The sequence below is a fragment of the Miscanthus floridulus genome, chromosome 17 (genome assembly GCF_019320115.1).
Source record: "Miscanthus floridulus cultivar M001 chromosome 17, ASM1932011v1, whole genome shotgun sequence".
NCBI lineage: Eukaryota > Viridiplantae > Streptophyta > Magnoliopsida > Poales > Poaceae > Miscanthus > Miscanthus floridulus.
Window position 1 is genome coordinate 32962022 of NC_089596.1, and position 17515 is coordinate 32979536.

The 17515-nt window shown below is 45.7% G+C and overlaps 2 protein-coding genes across 5 annotated transcripts; both read left to right on the forward strand.

The window, feature by feature from the left end:
* The first annotated feature begins 4736 nt into the window (after positions 1 to 4736).
* Positions 4737 to 9155, forward strand: LOC136516564 (pre-mRNA splicing factor SR-like 1). Of its 2 annotated transcripts, XM_066509991.1 has the most exons (6): positions 4737 to 4982; positions 5250 to 5325; positions 5869 to 6229; positions 6659 to 6739; positions 7246 to 7317; positions 8027 to 9155. In XM_066509991.1, the coding sequence occupies exons 3-6, from the start codon at positions 5942 to 5944 to the stop codon at positions 8849 to 8851; spliced, it is 1266 nt and encodes a 421-aa protein (XP_066366088.1). In that variant the 5' UTR covers positions 4737 to 4982; positions 5250 to 5325; positions 5869 to 5941; the 3' UTR covers positions 8852 to 9155. The 2 variants fall into 2 exon arrangements, with proteins under 2 accessions (XP_066366088.1, XP_066366087.1); XM_066509990.1 differs by lacking the exon at positions 5250 to 5325.
* A 4286-nt stretch (positions 9156 to 13441) lies between these two features.
* LOC136517476 (E3 ubiquitin-protein ligase At1g63170-like) lies at positions 13442 to 17041 on the forward strand. Of its 3 annotated transcripts, XM_066511041.1 has the most exons (7): positions 13445 to 13534; positions 13604 to 13765; positions 13851 to 13925; positions 14789 to 15533; positions 16018 to 16143; positions 16219 to 16495; positions 16595 to 17041. In XM_066511041.1, exons 2-7 carry the CDS (start codon positions 13621 to 13623, stop codon positions 16823 to 16825), a joined length of 1599 nt encoding a protein of 532 aa, XP_066367138.1. In that variant the 5' UTR covers positions 13445 to 13534; positions 13604 to 13620; the 3' UTR covers positions 16826 to 17041. The 3 variants fall into 3 exon arrangements, with proteins under 3 accessions (XP_066367140.1, XP_066367138.1, XP_066367139.1); XM_066511042.1 differs by lacking the exon at positions 13604 to 13765 and having other exon boundaries at positions 13468 to 13534; XM_066511043.1 differs by lacking the exons at positions 13604 to 13765; positions 13851 to 13925 and having other exon boundaries at positions 13442 to 13534.
* The last annotated feature ends 474 nt before the right edge of the window (positions 17042 to 17515 follow it).

Here is a 17515-nt window from a genome sequence, read left to right on the forward strand (position 1 = left end):
CCTACCAGTTGTACTCAGAATTGATTCCCGAAATCCTAGCCCTTAGGACTTGTTACGAGAAGAATGGAAAACTTTTAGAGAATGTTTGCAAGATAAATGTACTTGTATCACTTATATTAGCCCCCGAGTGAGGTCTGACCCCTCACAATTTGCAGGGGTCAGATGTTACTAAAGGTCGGGGATCTCTGAAGATAAAAACTGATAAGGGAAAGTATGTGTTTATTAAGGGTAAAAACGACATAGCTGTTCAATGTTCCAGGCGTTGGTGAAGACCTTGTCGTCGATGGTTTTCAACTTGTAGGCGCCTGGCCAGAGTACTTCCACGATGATGTATGGCCCCTCCTAGGGTAGGGAGAGCTTATGGCAGTCTTTGTTGCTCTGTACGAGGTGGAGGACAAGGTCCCCAACGTTGAAGGCTCAGTCCCACACCCATTGACTATGGTACCATCGCAACGCCTATTGGTACTTCCGCTGCCTCCATCCATCAAAACTTTGGTGAGGTGCTTTGGGCCGACGATCGGGTCGACCACAAGTGGATACCTTCCCGGGTGTGGGACGGCATCCGGATGGTCGGTCCGATCGAAGGTTATGGTGGACTCCGACCACCAGAGAAAAGGAGGTGTGGCTGGCTAGGCCGTGTAGACTTGGCGGCGTGCGACCTTCTGATGATGTTTGGAGTCATAAGCCGTTGATCCCCCGAAGATCATGAGGCAGCCATCTGGCATTGGAAAGCCATCGTCCTTCTCCTCGGCATCGTCCATAGCGGGGGCAGGTTCCTTCTCCTGTTCTCCTTTGTTGGAGCCTCCGAACAAGAACTTCCGCATGAGGCTACAGTCCTTGAGCGGATGCTTTACGGGGAAGGCATGATTCGGGCATGGTCCCTCGAGCATTTTCTCAAAGTGGTTCGGAGCGCCCTCCATGGCTTCTGACCACCCTTGCGGTCAGCAGCAACCACGAGTGGGTCCTCGTGCCGTTGCTTCTTGTTTTTCCTTTTGGCGGAAAGATTGGAGGTGCCTTCGCTGGCACCCTTGTCCCACCTTGCCTTGCCCTCGAGGCGATCAAAGATCGCTCCGACCGCCTCTTCTCCTGAGACGTGGCTGGTGGCGATGTCTAGGAGCTCCTTGGTGGTTCGTGGGCCCTTGCGTCCTAGCTTATGAACCAAGGACTGGCAGGTCGTCCTAGATAGGAAGGCTCCTATCACGTCGGCATCGGTGACGTTGGGGAGCTCGTTGCACTGCCAGGAGAAGCATCAGATATACCCACGAAGGGTCTCACCGGCCTTCTAGCAACAGTTCTTGAGGTCCATGGGTTCCCAGGGCATTTGTACGTGCCCTGGAAGTTTCCCACGAAGACTCCTTCAGATCCGTCCAACTCTAGATTGCGTTGGACGGCAGGTGTTCCAACCATGCCCAAGCCAAATCGGTCAAGAATAGTGGAAGGTTGCGGATAATGAAGTCGTCATTATCCGCACCACTGGCTTGATAGGCAAGCCGATAGTCTTTAAGCCAAAACCCAGGGTTTGTCTCCCCGGAGTACTTAGGGATATTAGTAGGTGGTCGATACCTTGGCGAGAACACAACATTGAGGATGTACCGGCTAAAGGCCTGAGGCCCTGGGAGGTCGGGGCTCGAGCTCTGGTCCTCGCCGCTGTCATAGCGTCTGCCACATCGAGGATGATAGCCGCAGCGGGCTCCTTCCCTTGGGTCGCTGTTGGCATGTCTACGAGCATCGAGGGTGCTACGTGCGTCGTGGTTGTGGCCGAGACGTTGATGTACCGGGATTGCAGCGCGCTACCCGTTGCCTTGCGGTGCTTGGTGGACCAATGCGTCCCTGGCGGGGCGTACCGAGGGCGTACGCTGGCTAGTGTTAGGCTCGCATCGCCAAGACAACAAGCTCTCCGCCTGCTGTGCTGCCGCACGCTCAAGTAGCGTGCGGATTTCGTGGTGGGCCTGGCGATCCTCGAGCGTTGCGGCCTCTAGAAGGCCACGAAACAAGGCCGTTGCGGCGGCGATGTTCTAGCTTGCCCGAGCAAAGTTGGGAAGGGTTTCATCATCGGCGATGATCCTTTGGTTTACGTTGCGGGCCACGGCGCGTGCGTGCCCTCCATCTCCGCGGTGCCTAATCTTCTCATCGACCTTCACGTACTCCCGAATAAGTTGTTGTCCGGCTTCGTCTATTTCCCACTTTCGGGCTCTCAGCTGCTCCATCCCTACGTGAGGTGGGGCCACTGTCCCCCTCTCGGTTGTGCCACCGTGGTTGCCTGCCTAGGTAGTCTCCTCTGCGAAGATGCTTTCGACGTGTTCCTCGGAGGTTTCCACCATGAAACATTCTCGGGAGGGATGATGGCTCCCCCTGCCGGAGTCAGAGCTAGAGTCCAACCCTGGCCCCTCCACGAGGAGGCCATGGAGGGATTCCGTAACGCTTTCGATCATCCCTACAAACTCGTTGTTCGAGGGGGACAGGATCGTGCGTTGTGCCACAAGGTGGCTAACGGTCACCGTGGCATTGCGGAGACCGAATGGAAACGCGGTCGGGGCACTCCATGCGGAGTGTTCCAGAGAGGGTGAGGTGGCGTAGGTCCTCCCTGGACGGCTGTGGTCCAAGGGAGAAGCCGGGCTGACGCTTAAGCCTCCCGTAGTTGAAGTTGATGGAGAGGAGAGACTGGACGGCGGCGTGGGCCAGCGCCAACTCTCCTCCTAGTGTGACGATGAAGTCCAGGTTACCGAAACGCACGTGTGCGCCCGGAACCCAGCTGATTGCATGGTTAGCCATCCGAGGCCTAATTTAGAATGCGCAAAGGCCTCTACCTGGCGCGCCAACTATCAGTGTTTCGAATAAACACCGGCTAGTAAATTTATGATTGTTGCGCGTTAGGCCCGGATGGTGCACTAAAGGATATAAGATTTATACTGGTTTGGGCTGAATGTCCCTATATCTAGTCTGTAGCTGCTCATGTTATTAGTACCGAAAAAGGTTCGTAGTAGGGGGTATAAACGGTCGAGAGAGGGAGAGGTCACAGGTCCATGATGGAATGGTCGAAAGGATGCCAAGAGCTCGGTCACTGCTCGGCTGTATGTGTGATGTGTTGTGTATGTTGAACTGATCCGTCAAAAGTCGGTCTCTTTGGTGGGGGGCCCTGCCCTCCCTTTTATAGACCAAGGGGGGAGCAGGGGTTACAGATCGGAGAAGGAGAAAAATAACAAAGGTATCGAAGGTCCTTCGAGGGAGCCGGGTCTTCCTTTTTCCCTGGGCCTGCCCTGCTTAACATGGCAGACCGTGTCAGAGGTGGCGTGTTCGCTGATCTTCGTAGGCCATGCCCTGGCCTTATTTAGCAAGTGGGTGCGTCCCATCCTACACCGGCGGACGGTGCGGCGCGCCGGAGAGTCGAGCTGTGACCCCTCGGGGAGTAACAGGGGAAGTGATCATACACCCATCACTGTAGATGATGTGATTTCTGTTTTGGACCGTAATGGCTGTCGTATGTCTGTGTTAGTATCCGCGCCTGAGGACTGAAGGCGACGCCTACTATACTGTGGGACAAAAGTCGGCGCCTATAATACTATTCGGGCACTGTTACGTCGGAAAGGACCTAAAGCGCCCGTCCCATCGTATCCTGACGGTACCTTTCTGTAGGCGCACAGGGCATGGCCCTCGATATCATGGTTGACTTGAATGTCCTATCGTATCCTGTGCTCGTCCTCATGAAGGAGTACGGTGCGATCATCGAACGAGGCGGAGCCAGCCCTTAGCCGTCAGGTGATGAGGAGTCTAATCCTCGGGGGTCGGGCGAGGCAGAGCCTGCCCTTGGACGTTGGGCGAGGAGGAGCCAGCCCTCGGAGGTCGGGCGAGCCGGGGCCCACCCCTCGGGGGTCGGGCGAGGCGGAGCCTGCTCTTGGACGTTGGGCGAGGCGGAGCTAGCCATTAGCCATCGGACGAGGCGGAGCTAGCCTTTAGCCGTCGGGCGAAGCGGAACCAGTCTTCCGTCGTTCGGGCAAGAAGCGTAGTAGTGCTCTTTGTCTGACTGGAAGCGTCAACATTCGATGGTCATTAGTCCCACCTCATTGGGTACCCTGGTATTAGGTCCCCGACACCCTCTAAACTCACGCAATATCATGCGATAGCTAATACAAACCAACAGACCACAGGAGTAGGGTATTATGTTATACTGATGGCCTGAACCTGTCTAACTCGTGTGTCTCTGTTGCCTTTTTGTTCTTGATCTCACGCACCTCTGCCGATCAATCTACCTTCGTGGGATACCCATCGAAGGATTGCCGATGATATTCTGTCGACAGAACCCATATGAGCATCTAAACCCAAAATGGGTAGCAAGAGATCCAAAATTAGCCTCCAACAAAGTACCTATACGAGAGAACTATTTTGGGTTGCCTGAGAGACGTAACCCAAATATGTACATCCTCTCTCCTGAAAACCTATTTGCTAAAAATATTCTCTTTTGGGTCTTGTTGTTAGAGATGTCGAATATGTATTAAACCTTTCACCTATAGCGCTATTAAAAAATAAATGATTCTTGTATTTTGGATGTTGTGGAGACAGCCTAATATACCGTTCTGTAATCGCAGCACTAATTCGTACATCAAATACCGCTGTAAAGAGCAGTCTACCGTTCAAATCACAATTGTGAAAAAAACCCCCGATGAAATTCACCGTTTTCTGTTCTCTTTCCTTTTTCTTCTTTTTTTATTAAAAAAGAGCAAACTGAAATACCCCTGGCACGGCCGCCTCGCATCGCGGCCCTAGCCCTAACGAATAATCCTCTTCTTTGTCCTTCCCCTCGCGGCCGCTCCGGCGAACGCGCACGCCTCCTCCGCCAAAGCCACCGACCTCGACGGAGTCCTCCTCTCGCCGTCACCCTCGTTGTCGCCCTGCTGCTGCTCCTCCTCCTCCACCTCCTCTCAACCGGGCCGGCCGGCGTGGCGTGAAGATCCGTCCGGACCCGGAACGAGTTCCCTCTTTTGCTGGTAAGGAAACCCTAGCTTGCTTTTGGATGGGTTGCTGTAGGATTCAGTCCCGTGCTGCGGGCTCTTCTGTCGAGCCCAAGTAGCGGCCGTGGTGGATTTCACTCGCCCGGTCCCCGTCTGCTGCGGATTTTGTTTGCCGTGTGGATTGGTGCTGCGACTATAGCGGTTTATTCGTAGGAGTTTTGCGCACGTTTAATCCGTTATGGAGTCGGGCCGTTTCTGGTGGAATTGATTCGCTACGCACTTGTGGTTTTTTTGTGCTGCTAGAGTCGTAAGGGGTGATGGAATTGGCAGGTTTCGTTGGGTTAGGGCTACGCAAACATCTGCAGCACCACCACCAAAGGTAAACGGTGAAGGAATCGTCTGGTTAATTTGGGCTAGGGTTGCAGTGCTATATGCAGAATCATCATTACAGTGGAAGATCTGAGCATTTCACTAAATTTTGTAGGCTATTCATGTTCAAATGGGTTATGCAGGTTACTATATAGGCCTTGTGTAATTGATAATTCAATCAATTGGATGTGTACCATGAGGTATATATGAGTTTGGATCTTGTGAAAAGAATGTTATCCTTTTAGCTGTGAGTTGGATTTTGATACGAATGTAAGTATGGTTTCGTTGTTTGTTCTGTTCCCTAGTATGAACATACTGGAACATAAGCGACACAAGTTTAGGTTTGGCATGTTGGGATAATGCGAGGCAATGTGGTGGTTTCAGCCATATAGGTCGAGGGAAAGGACCTTTCACTAGATGGCTTCGCTGGAAACAAATGATCCGTAATTCTGTATACGCTAACCCCGCTGTTTTAGGCTTTTAGCAGAAATTTATCTGTTCGCTCCTTGTTTTTTTCCATACCATTCTTATCTCCTGACTTCGCTGTTTGCAGGTTACATAAACTTTGGAATAGGAGGACATACCATATTGATCTTTGTGATTGAGATTGAATTTTTTTCTGGACAATGGAGATACAAACTTCAGGGAAACCCATTGATGTGCTGATGGAGAAGGTTCTTCGCATGAACATTCTGTCTTCTGATTACTTTAAGGAGCTCTATAGGTTGAAGACCTATCATGAGGTCATCGATGAGATCTACAACACTGTTGAACATGTGGAGCCTTGGATGACTGGCAATTGCAGAGGCCCCTCCACTGCATTCTGTCTTCTATACAAGTTCTTCACCATGAAGCTTACTGTCAAACAGATGCACGGTTTGTTGAAGCATCTTGACTCCCCATACATTAGAGCTGTAAGTTTCTGTTTCCTGTCCTTCTGTTTGCTGATGCTGAATGTCTTGCTTCATGGCCCCATATCTATTCATTAGGCATGAGGTTAGTGCATGAACCCAGATGTTTATCAGGGTGATTATGAAACTTATTTCAGCGGTATTTTTGCAATGAAAAATCTTACATTCCTTGCGAGTCACTTATGCATAATTTTGTGCTTACATTTTGGTTATAGCCACTAACAGTCCTACAACTTGTTTCTTTGGATGGACTTGTGTTTGAATTTCTTGGTCCTAGGACACGGGGATGACAAAGTTTGCAAGAAGTTCATAGTGTACCAGTCTGTGCTTTGGAGTTGTGAGCATTTTGTTTTTTTTTTGTTTGTCTTTACTTAGCCTGTTAAATAATGAAATATTTTGTGGTGAATGACCATCTGGCGCTATTTGGTGCAGATTGGTTTCTTGTATCTTCGGTATGTTGCAGACCCAAAGGTTCTGTGGACGTGGTATGAGCCCTATTTGAGGGATGATGAGGTACGGTACTTTTCCCTCCTTTTTTTAATTGCCTGTTCATGTTTTTATGCCCTCAAACTTGTAAGTAAATAACCACATAATTTTGCTATTATTGTACTCTTTCATCACTTTATAGGACTTCCATTTGATACCTGGAGAATGATTATTTGTCATCTTGATATAAAAATGTTCCACTGTAAATCTGTAATTGCCATGTGACTTGTATTGAATTGAAAGTAGATTGATTAAAGGTGATATACAGAGGAAAAAAATATATAAAGGAACATTTATTTATGATTTGTGCTATGTTGCTTCTTTTATAATTAGCAGTTTGTTTTCTTTCTTTCCTTCTTGGGTTGCATCTCTAGCATACCCCAGCTTCATTGGGACTACTAAATTTGTTGACTATTTGTCTATGGCACTTTGGCATAAGCTATGTGGAATGGTAGTCTCCATGTAATGTCATGTGCTACAGGAACTGTTGAGTATGAATCAGAGCTGAATTTGCAATTTTTTTTGTGGCGCAGGAGTTCTCCCCTGGATCTAATGGCCGCAAGACAACCATGGGTGTTTATGTGCGTGATCTTATACTTGGACAGGTCTGTTTCGTAACTTCTGCATTCAGAATGGAAATAAGCACACTGTTTCTCTGATCAGTTTCTGTGCCCACGTTTTCATGTGCTTCCTAGAGTTTTTGGCTTTCTGGTGGCCACCTTGATTTACTATAATCTTTGCACTAAATTAATGGTAAAGTGAATACATATTTACGATACATGTGTTACTATAACTCATGATGATATTTTCCATAATGTTATAGTAAATCACTTAGGAGGGAGTTACAGTATCTTGTGAATTAGTACAGTCATTATCGTAACTCAAAGTGGCCATTGAATAAGTTATTCTATAGCCAGCTACAGAGCAGTACTTTTATATATATCTGATTACTTGTCTATGCCATGGTGATTTCAGATATGTTAATGTATGTGAACATTTTCTAAGTCATAGATTCATTTTGTGTCTTAGGAATCTATATGCTAATTAAGGGTACTACTTTTTTGGTCAGTTAGTCATGGTTCCATAACATATTATATTTTTTTCTTCAAACTTTCCCTTGACTGGTATCTTGCATGGAGTAAAATCTATTGTTTATGTTTTTTTGCTGGTTTTCACTTAATGTATCATCGTCGTTGACTTGAATTATTTTATTCATTGTTTAACGTTGACTAATGGTTCATTTTAAGGTGCTCCAATCTCTAGTGTAAACTTATACTTCTCAGCGTGCTGCTTTGTTTTCCTTTCATGATGCAGTACTACTTTGATAGTCTTCTACCAAGAATTCCTCTCCCAGTGAGTCGTCAGATTACAGCCAATCTTGAGAAGATGAAATTGCCCACTAAGCTTTCTGGGGCAACTGGAGACTCCAGTCGTCAGGGATCAGAAGATACTGCACGTCGTCCTCCTTCAGTGAAAGCTTCTCTGTCGGTTTCCTTTGGACAGCGTGCTCCACATCGGGCTTCCACCAGAGATTCATCCCCAGTTCGGCGAACAGTCACCCATGATGATCATCGAAGATCATACTCACCATCTCGGCGCAGTGGTAGCCGTGAGGGTCCTGACCATGATCGTTCTGACCGAGAACTGGATCGTTCTAGTCGTGACCGTGACAGAGACCGAGACCGTTCAAGCAGGGACCGGTATCGTTCAAGCAGGGACCTTGACCGTGACAAGGATGTCAGAGATTATCGTCGCCATGAGCGTGAAAGCAGGGATCGTGAGTACTACAGGTCCAGGCGTTCAGAAGAAAGACAGGATGGCAGAAGAGATCGTGAAAGTAGCAGGCACAGGCGCTCTAGCTCTCACCACAGAAGCAGAAGTCGTAGTCGAAGCAGGAGCCAGAGCAGGAGGAGCCGAAGCCGGAGCCGGAGCCGGAGTCGGAGCAGGAATGAGCAGCGATCCAGCCCATTCAGGGATGCGAATAAAGAGAAGGCAGCCACTGTGTTAAGCAACCTAGCAAAGCTGAAGGACTTGTATGGTGACATAACTGAGAAGAAGGAAGACAGTGATGCTGAAAAGCTTCACCGTGATTCATGCGCTGAGGAGGTCATCAGACTGGGAGGCCCTCGATGGAGGTAACTTGAGACCTGTAAAACTGTGGTTTCCACTTTGCTGTGCCAGCCTCTCTGTAGGCCTTCTCGGAAATACTCTTAGGGCTCATTCGGTTAACAAGATTCCTGCCCAGGATTTGTTCCACCTCATCAAAGTTTATATAAATTAGTCTATCATTCCTAGTAGGAATCATTCCAGGGCATCATCCCTATCAACCGAACGGTGCCTTAATATTCCCAAACTTGATAGAGCCGACTGGGTGACTGGTACTTCGGTATCCTGACTTGTTATCATTGGCATTTGTCATTAATGGATGTTGTTTGGTATGTTATTCCTATGCACTCTTTTTACATCGTTATGAAACTCTTACACCGCATTTCTAATTGCCTACAGCAAAACAATAATCTTGGCCTGCCTCTCTGAATGCCCTACGCTTTTTTGCTGAATTAGCAGCGTGGACGGGTCATTAGTTACTCAAGCAAGCAAGTCATACTTGCAAGTCGCGTTCGATCTGCTGGCCAACCATGGTCAGCACTTTTTTATATACAAGGAGCCCTAACCTGTTCGGCTGGTATTAAAGCCTGCTGATAAGCTGGCTGAAGTTGTTTTTGTTGTGAGAGAAAAATACTGTAGATTCTAGCTGATAAGCCGGTTGATAAGTTCAAGCGAATAGGCCTTTCTTTAGAGAGAGAAGAAATAGAAGAAACTCTAGCTTGTGACGCCAAAGAGTGCTGTCACATTTTGTGATCTGTGTATCTTGAAGATCCTGTATCGAGTAGCTTTTGTGATGGATGAGAAGGCCATCAGAAGGGGCTTGAGCCTCCAATCTTTTTGCACCGCAGTCTGTTGACGAGATAACGATTTGACCAGTACTTCACTGTCAGATATGAAGTTTGCTTCACCCAGTCTGTATAGAGTTATGGCTGCTGCCTCTGCATGAAGGACAGAGAGTGCCGTTGGGAGGGCCCTTGATGAAGATGGAGATGCGTGCTGTCGGTTTGTAAATGAAAACTCCCAAACCAGCTTCTCTGGGTGTGGCTGCCAGTAGGGGAGAGTCTGGTGACAGTGCTGCATCAGAGTAGCATCTTGTACCTGAAAGTGCGCAACTCGAATCAAATGCGTGGGAACAATAATATCTTGGTGCATCATCTGAAGGCAGCATGTCACTAAACAAGTGCGCCAAGCTTGTAGGATGAAATACGATAAGAGCAAGGCTAATAACCAGGCCATGTTCACATGTCACTAAACAAGTGCGCCAAGCTTGTAGGATGAAATACGATAAGAGCATGGCTAATAACAAGGTCACGTTCGATTGAACTTATCAGCTAGAATCTACAGTATTTTTTTCACAACAAAACAGTTTTAGTCGGCTGATAAGCTGGCTTATGTATCAGTCGAACAGAGCCATAGTCAGCTGCTGGCTGTATAAGAATGCCATGTCACATTCAGGCCCCGTTCACTTCGTTGAAAAAATAAGCCAAAACACTATTCCGGCTAAAAAAACAAGCTGAAAAGTATGGATTATAAGAGAAGCGAACGGAGCCTCAGTCAGCAGGCACAAACGCTCGTATAATGGATAGGCTGTTATGCTTGCTGTTGGATTGGCTTTATAGAAGACTCATTAATTTAGGCCTAGTTTAGTTCTTTTCCAAAAGTTTACACCATATTTCATCAAATGTTTGGATATATGTATGGAATATTAAAAGACGTACCCAGTGCAAAGAGCTCCCGCTCTGTGCGGGTCTGGAGAATGGTGTCAGTGATAAGCCTTACCCTCGCCTGTGCATTGCGAGGAGACCGCGACTCGAACCCGGGACCTTCCGGTCGCAGGCGGTAAGACTCTACCGCTTGCACCAGGTCTGCCATTCATGCATGAAATATTAAATATAGACTAAAAAATAACTAATTGCACATATTGCGACTACTTTACGAGACGAATCTTTTAAGCCTAATTAGTCCATGGTTTGACAATAAAGTGCTACAGTACACACATGTGCTAATGACGGATTAATTGAGCTTAATAAATTCGTCTCGCGATTTACTGACGGATTTTGTAATTTATTTTTTTATTAGTATTCAAACACCGCATACACCATATGACATCTAATGTGACACTTAAAACTTTGTACCCAAGAACTAAACAAGGCCTTAAATGTTACATGTGTTAGGATCCTTTGTAAGCTATATATTTGTGGCCATTCATCACACTTGACGGGAATGAACAGAACAAGTTCAGAATATAGATCTTGTATCCACAACAATTACTCACCGGCACACATAGTAGAGTACGTATGGTAGAGATTTGATGGAAAGGTAGGAAAGTCCAGCCAGAGGGAGGACCATTAGGCATGCGAGGAACGCAGGATCAGGAGAGAGGGTGTCGTCGGGCCATCAAACAGCCGCTCGATCTCTCTCCTCGGGCTGGAAGTCTGACGATTCTTTCTCGAAACCCGTGATTCTGCCGGGCGACATGTTTGGTCTTTTAGTTTGGCGAAATCTGAGAATTGAGTTACTGCAACACTTTCGTTTTTATTTAGTAATTAATATTTAATTATGGATTAATTAAGTTTAAAAAGTTCGTCTCGCGATTTCCAACCAAACTGTGTAATTAATTTTTTTCGTCTACATTTAATGCTCCATGCACGTATCGCAAAATTCGATGTGATAAATACTGTATCATTTTTTGGAAAACTTTTTAAAACTAAACCAGGCCTTTATCGCCTGCTCCATTCTCTCTCGTCTATTCTTTCTCCTCTAGCTCAGATTTTGTTGACGTGGAGCAGCTTTCAGCCTGCTGACTAGACACCACTATACTTGCTCGAAGGTAGGCATGCTATGCTTAGCAAAGTAATCTCTGGTGGTGGAAGGCGAATGATGTCATTCGTTAATTTGAACTCCAAAACCCTGCAGGCCGGACCGCCGGAGGCGTGTGGCTCCTCCTAATTACCCTAGAACGGCTCTGGCGCCTTTACTGTTCATCCCAAAATGGTTCCTTAATTGTTCGCTAGAGCTTCTCCGTAGAAGTTGCTACAAGTGCGAGAGCCGGAATTGTGCCAAATAGACCTAGAACATCTCTGGCTCTGGCTTCTAAAAAAGCTAAACATGACCTACTTAGGAGAACTATATACAGACCACTTCTCTTTATTTTTCAAAAGAAATATGAATACCAATCCATAAAAAATTAATGTGCTATTTCAAAGGATGTTCATTTTGTAACCTGTTGCATCAATAAACGACCCTAACTGTTGTGAATAATCACTCAAGCATCAAAGAGTAAATTTAACTTTATTGGATAAGAATTTCATTTCCGGTAAAAGTACATGTCAGGAGGTATCTACAGGGCATGGAGTATTCGGCAATCCTATTACAATCCCCATTCTACACCTGAATATGCTATTTAATTCAAGTCTAGCCTTCTCTATTCAAAATGGTGGTCCGATCGTTACATATTTAGAACTGTGTTTCTACTTCGTCCGTCAAGCTTCGCCAGGTGAGACGAGTCTTTGGTGATGAGTCTTTGTGGGCCTGAGTCAAGTTGGCCTCGTTTCATTCTCCTTTGACTTCACTTCAACCCGAAGTGGGTTTGCAACCTTTGACCCTCGGTCTTTGACTTCACCTTTTCGTCTTCAGCTTCGCTCTTTTTTTTTTGATAAAAACAAACTTTATTATTAGTAGCATTGAGCTGCATTGATGGTGATTAAATCACCTTACAGATTGCAAGACCGTCACTAGGGGACAGCGGTTTACATGAGTAGAATCTTTGGACTTTGCCGAATACTTCCGAAGGTTCTCCCTTGTTTTTCACAATGCGAAGTCTCTTCTGAACAAGAAGGACAATTTGCGGCTTTGAAAACACATTAGTCAAAACTTGTTAGCCGGCTTCGAAGACAGCGTTATTAAAGGTTGAATCCCCAACACTAACACTTATATCTGACCTAGCCAGCTCATCTAGTGTTGTCCAGACGTGCTCTTCACCCTCGGTTCCTAAATAAATCAACCTATAAGTTGTGTTAAGTCAATTTTTTTAAACTCGACTGAAATCATAGGAAAAAACACTAATATTTATGACATTAATTTATTATCATTAGATACATCACTCGTTTAGTTCATAAATATTGATGCTCTTTTCCTTAAGTTCAATTAAATTTAAAAATGATTGGCTTAAAGACAACTTCAGAAATTGATTTTGATTTATTTGAAGACCGAGAGAGTATTAATAAATCGGTAAACTTTAGCACTATGTTTTTTCTACTGATTACAGTGCTGACTGCCCACGTGTTTTCAACTGATGGGGCTAATCCTATATTGCAATGCCACTGACAAAAGGAAAAAAACAAGAAAAATATTTACCGGAACGCTACTCCTAATCCTGCATTATTATACCGTATTAGATGCTGATGAATCACCGACCCAACTAATCCACTCCCCTCATGGCCTCATCTCCTGCGCCGAACAGACACCGAGCCGCCCCTTCCAGCCATCGCCCTCCTGCCACGTGTCGCTCCACAACTCCAGATCGAGCGTCCACACGAGATCCTCACCGTTGGAAGATTCTCTCTCTCAAAAACAAAAAGATTATATCTAACGATAATAAAAAAATAAATAAATATCTATCTATCTAAATAAATAAAAGTTGATGCACCGCCGCTGGAGACTGAGAAGGGAAAGAGGTGGAAGCATTCGAGTCCAAGTCTTGGAGCTCCCGCTTAGGTATAAAAATTTCCCCTTCCGCTAGTGCGATGTTTCCGTGTTTTTATCATCTTTTTCCTTTTATATTAGCGCGTTTGCGTTGATCCATGGGTTTGGCACCCGTTCCTTCCTTGCCCCCGGCGCAAATCTTTGCTTCCGCGACCCTCGCCCGGCGATTTTCCTTTGCGGTTGTTTATTGCAAAATCTTGGGAGCAAGATCGTCGCTGATTCGTTCGGCTTTAAGCGGTCGAGGTGATTGTTTGGTCTGGTTCTGGAACCTGGGGGCTGCGCTTCTTCTCCGTGGCTTTGGTCGTTCACGGGTTCTTGAATCTTTCAGGCGGCCGGGGTGAGCTGCTCCTGCCCGTGGTTGGTGAGGCGATTCTTGGTCGGGAGCTTCCGTTTCTCTTCGGAGGTAGGAGTGTGTGATAATTTCTTTCTTAGATTGGATTGCTGGCTGGTGAACTTAGCATTTAGCTAGTCTCTTGCAATATTTTCATAATCATTTGGAGGACATAATTACCATGTTATTCTTTAGATTGACCTTTTGGTAGGCATGATTGTTGCTGTCACCATATACAAAGATTGATTTAGTTCTATTCTTTGAGAAGAACTTAAGATCCTAAGTTGAACTGCATACTCTTCCGTCATTGGAATTTGTGGATGTGGGTTTTCAAAGTCAGGGTCTTCTCCAGGTTTGGTTTTGAAGTTAAAATTGTAGCTGAAGTGTATGTTCACAGGTTCCTAACCTGTGGATCCCTTAAGGATTATCTTAGTATTCTACAACTACTGTGTATGTAGAAATCAATGAGAATCCTTCCTGCAGAAATTTGCATGTCCACACAGGACTCAAGCTATTAGGATGAATTACAAAGTCAGTAACCTTAAAGGATAGAATATGGCATATGAGCCTCAAACCTACCTCTGAGAAACTGGATTTTGACACTTGGTCTATTGTGCCATTTCAATCCTGTCATGTAGTGAACAATATATCTTGTAGTGAACAATATATCGTATCTCAAGATGCTTAAATGAACGAGAAATATTTCCTTATTTTTCCTAAAGTTGCCATGACATACAACATTTGCAAAAGCTGATACAAAAAGAGTTGCAAAATTTGCAGCCATTTGGGTCGATCTTGATGCCTATACTACATATTAGCAGTATATTGTTGTTACCTGTATGAGTATCTTCATAAAGATATCGACTTCCTTAATTAAAAAGAGATAGCTAAAGTGCTAAACAGCTTATTGATATCAAACGTTCCTTTTCTTTCAGGTGGAGTGGAGCTGATCTTCTACTGTAGGGGGAAGAGCAAAGTACATTATCTTGTGAAATGTGCATTTTGCTACCTTTATCTTAAACCAGAACATCTCTGTCTCTGGGAACAGCAACCAGTAATTTCCCATGCAACCTCTTGGTTGATGGATGTTCCTCCTGTTGAATCAGAAAGAGAAAGTGAAACAGATAGTCACCCTTTACTCATGGAGCATGTGATTGGCATCCCAAGGGATGATGTTGCTTCTACATCGACACCTTGTCGACACAATAATGATGGCATGGATCAATTGCCTCGTGATTCAGAAAGTTCTTCCGGAACAACTGCTGCATCTAACTCTCCAAATATTCCTATAGCAAGAAGAGATGATAATCACCGTCGCCGTCAGCAAAGTCTGAATTCTGGCTTCTGGATATCAATTGAACTAGTTGTAAATCTTAGCCAGATTATAGCTGCTATCTGCGTTCTGTCTGTGTCAAGGAATGAACATCCTCATGCTCCATTGTTTGAGTGGGTCATTGGTTATACAATAGGTTGTATTGCAACTCTTCCTCATCTTTACTGGCGCTATCTCCAATGCAACCAGCTTCCCACTGTGCAAGGATCAAATCAGAACTACGTTCCAGACAACAGCTTTGAAAGTAATTCTTTTACTGGGATTTCGCCCCCTCATGTGTCTGAGGCTGGTGTTGTAACTGTAACAAATGGAGTCTCGAGAAACAATGTGGTTACCACAAATCCAAGGTAACATACTGTTCCTTGTAGATACATATTGTTGCTTCTGTTTATATATTGATCTTCCTTTCATCATCAAGTGTCTATATCTGTGAAATATGCTATAAGTTGCATGAGGTTTAATACTTTACATATGAGCTATTAACGAACTGATGCACTGAGCCCTGAATGGTATTACAAAGAGAATTAATCAGGCAAGATGTATTTTCATGCAATCAGAGGTCTTCTGTAGTTACTTTCCTTGCCCACAAGAAGTAACAGTTCATATAATTTGTGGACCTGGTTCAGGAGTATGACTGATAAAAAATAAATGGAAATAGCTTGGCACTTGGCACATGGCAAGTAAAAGAACTCATTGCAGTAACCTATTTAACATTTTATAGTCCGTTGTTCTGGTTTCATTGCAGTATACCTATGTTAGATCAACAAAGGTCATCAGAATCGTAATATTTTGTTGGTTAGTTTTCTCTGAGTTGCATTCTCTTTGTTGTAGGGCCCAAGCTTTCGCTGATCACTTCAAGATGGCTCTGGACTGTTTCTTCGCTGTATGGTTTGTTGTGGGAAACGTGTGGGTATTTGGTGGACATTCTTCTGCCCATGATGCACCCAACTTATACAGGTGTGCTGCTAACCTGCCATGATGCAGTACCTTTGCAACTTATCTAGATGTTTCATGCTGTACTCATGTTTTCAGGTTGTGTATAGCCTTCCTCACGTTCAGCTACATTGGCTATGCTATGCCCTTCATTCTCTGTGCGCTGATATGCTGCTGCCTACCCTACATAATCTCTTTAATGGGCTTCCGGGAAGATCTGAGCGAAAACAGAGGTGCTACTTCAGATGTTATCAATGCCCTGGGCACATACAAGTTCAAGTCAAAGAAGCCTCCTAATGGGCAGGGAAATGAAGCTGGCGGTGGAGTTTTTGCTCCTGAAACAGACAAGGAACGGGCTGTTTCTGCTGAAGATGCTGTGAGATTTTCTCTTGCCCGCCCCTCATGTTTACTTCACACCTATATATATCTCCTCTTGCGCATGATGTAAAACTGACTCGCGTCCTTTGGTTGGCAGGTTTGCTGCATCTGCTTGGCGAGGTATGTGGACAACGATGATCTCCGGCTGCTCCCTTGCGGGCACTTCTTCCACAAGGACTGTGTCGACAAATGGCTCAAGATAAATGCGCTGTGCCCACTCTGCAAAACTGAGATCGACGTCGCCCCGACGACCACTCCCCCAGCCATTGGCTTTGGGCGCCGCCACAGCGACAACAGGGTAGGAAACGATATTGAATCACAACGGTAGCTTTTATCACGGCTTCCATGATGTATAGTGAGAGAGCAGCTTGCCTTCGATGTGTTGTGGCTTCCAGAAGAGCAACAAAGGGCAACTTGTAAATTATATAGTGAAGAGGGAGAGATTATGTGATCGATCAACGAGTCCTTACATGATCCAGCGAGTAATCGCCTGACTGAAAAATTTGTCAATATGTGTCTCCTCTATAGCTTTGTTCCCTCCAAAGTTATCTTGGTATGTCGTCTCAGTGAAATTCGTTGCAGATTTGCAGCGGTAGCATCAAGCGTTTGGTCTCTGAAATAACCATGATCGCTTTGTGTCAAGGGCGTCAATGCCCAAGACAGCAGGTCCTCGGCTACGGAGCTCGTAGCCTTGACAGGTAATGGCGTCGGGGTTGTTGCCCGGCTGCCCAATGGTGAAGGAGGTGAGATTGGGAAGAAGAGAGAGGATTAGGGTTGGTCATTCTTGCTTAATCCAAAGAGTGCCGATTACATAAATTATATAGGCCCGTGGCCTACTAACAAATAGAAACAAACTCCTTTATTCTAACAATCCTTGCATGTCGATCTGCATGCCTAAATCCACGCCTAGCCACTCGGTGCCGGCGATTGCTGCTCCTGGACGTGCGGCCGACGTCGGTACTGGAGGCCCCACACGACACTTTGTAGAGTACTCCGTAGTAGTTCTGTATAGGCCAAT

What these genes read in the sequence shown, in the direction of transcription:
- LOC136517476 (XM_066511041.1), top strand. Translation starts at nt 13,621, where the DNA reads ATGGGTTTGGCACCCGTTCCTTCCTTGCCCCCGGCGCAAATCTTTGCT. An exon ending in GCTTCCGTTTCTCTTCGGAG is followed by an intron (nt 13,926 to 14,788) that starts GTAGGAGTGTGT and finishes CTTTTCTTTCAG; the next exon opens with GTGGAGTGGAGCTGATCTTC. An exon ending in CTGTTTCTGCTGAAGATGCT is followed by an intron (nt 16,496 to 16,594) that starts GTGAGATTTTCT and finishes TTTGGTTGGCAG; the next exon opens with GTTTGCTGCATCTGCTTGGC.
- LOC136516564 (XM_066509991.1), top strand. Translation starts at nt 5,942, where the DNA reads ATGGAGATACAAACTTCAGGGAAACCCATTGATGTGCTGATGGAGAAG. An exon ending in ACTCCCCATACATTAGAGCT is followed by an intron (nt 6,230 to 6,658) that starts GTAAGTTTCTGT and finishes TATTTGGTGCAG; the next exon opens with ATTGGTTTCTTGTATCTTCG. An exon ending in CCTATTTGAGGGATGATGAG is followed by an intron (nt 6,740 to 7,245) that starts GTACGGTACTTT and finishes TTTGTGGCGCAG; the next exon opens with GAGTTCTCCCCTGGATCTAA.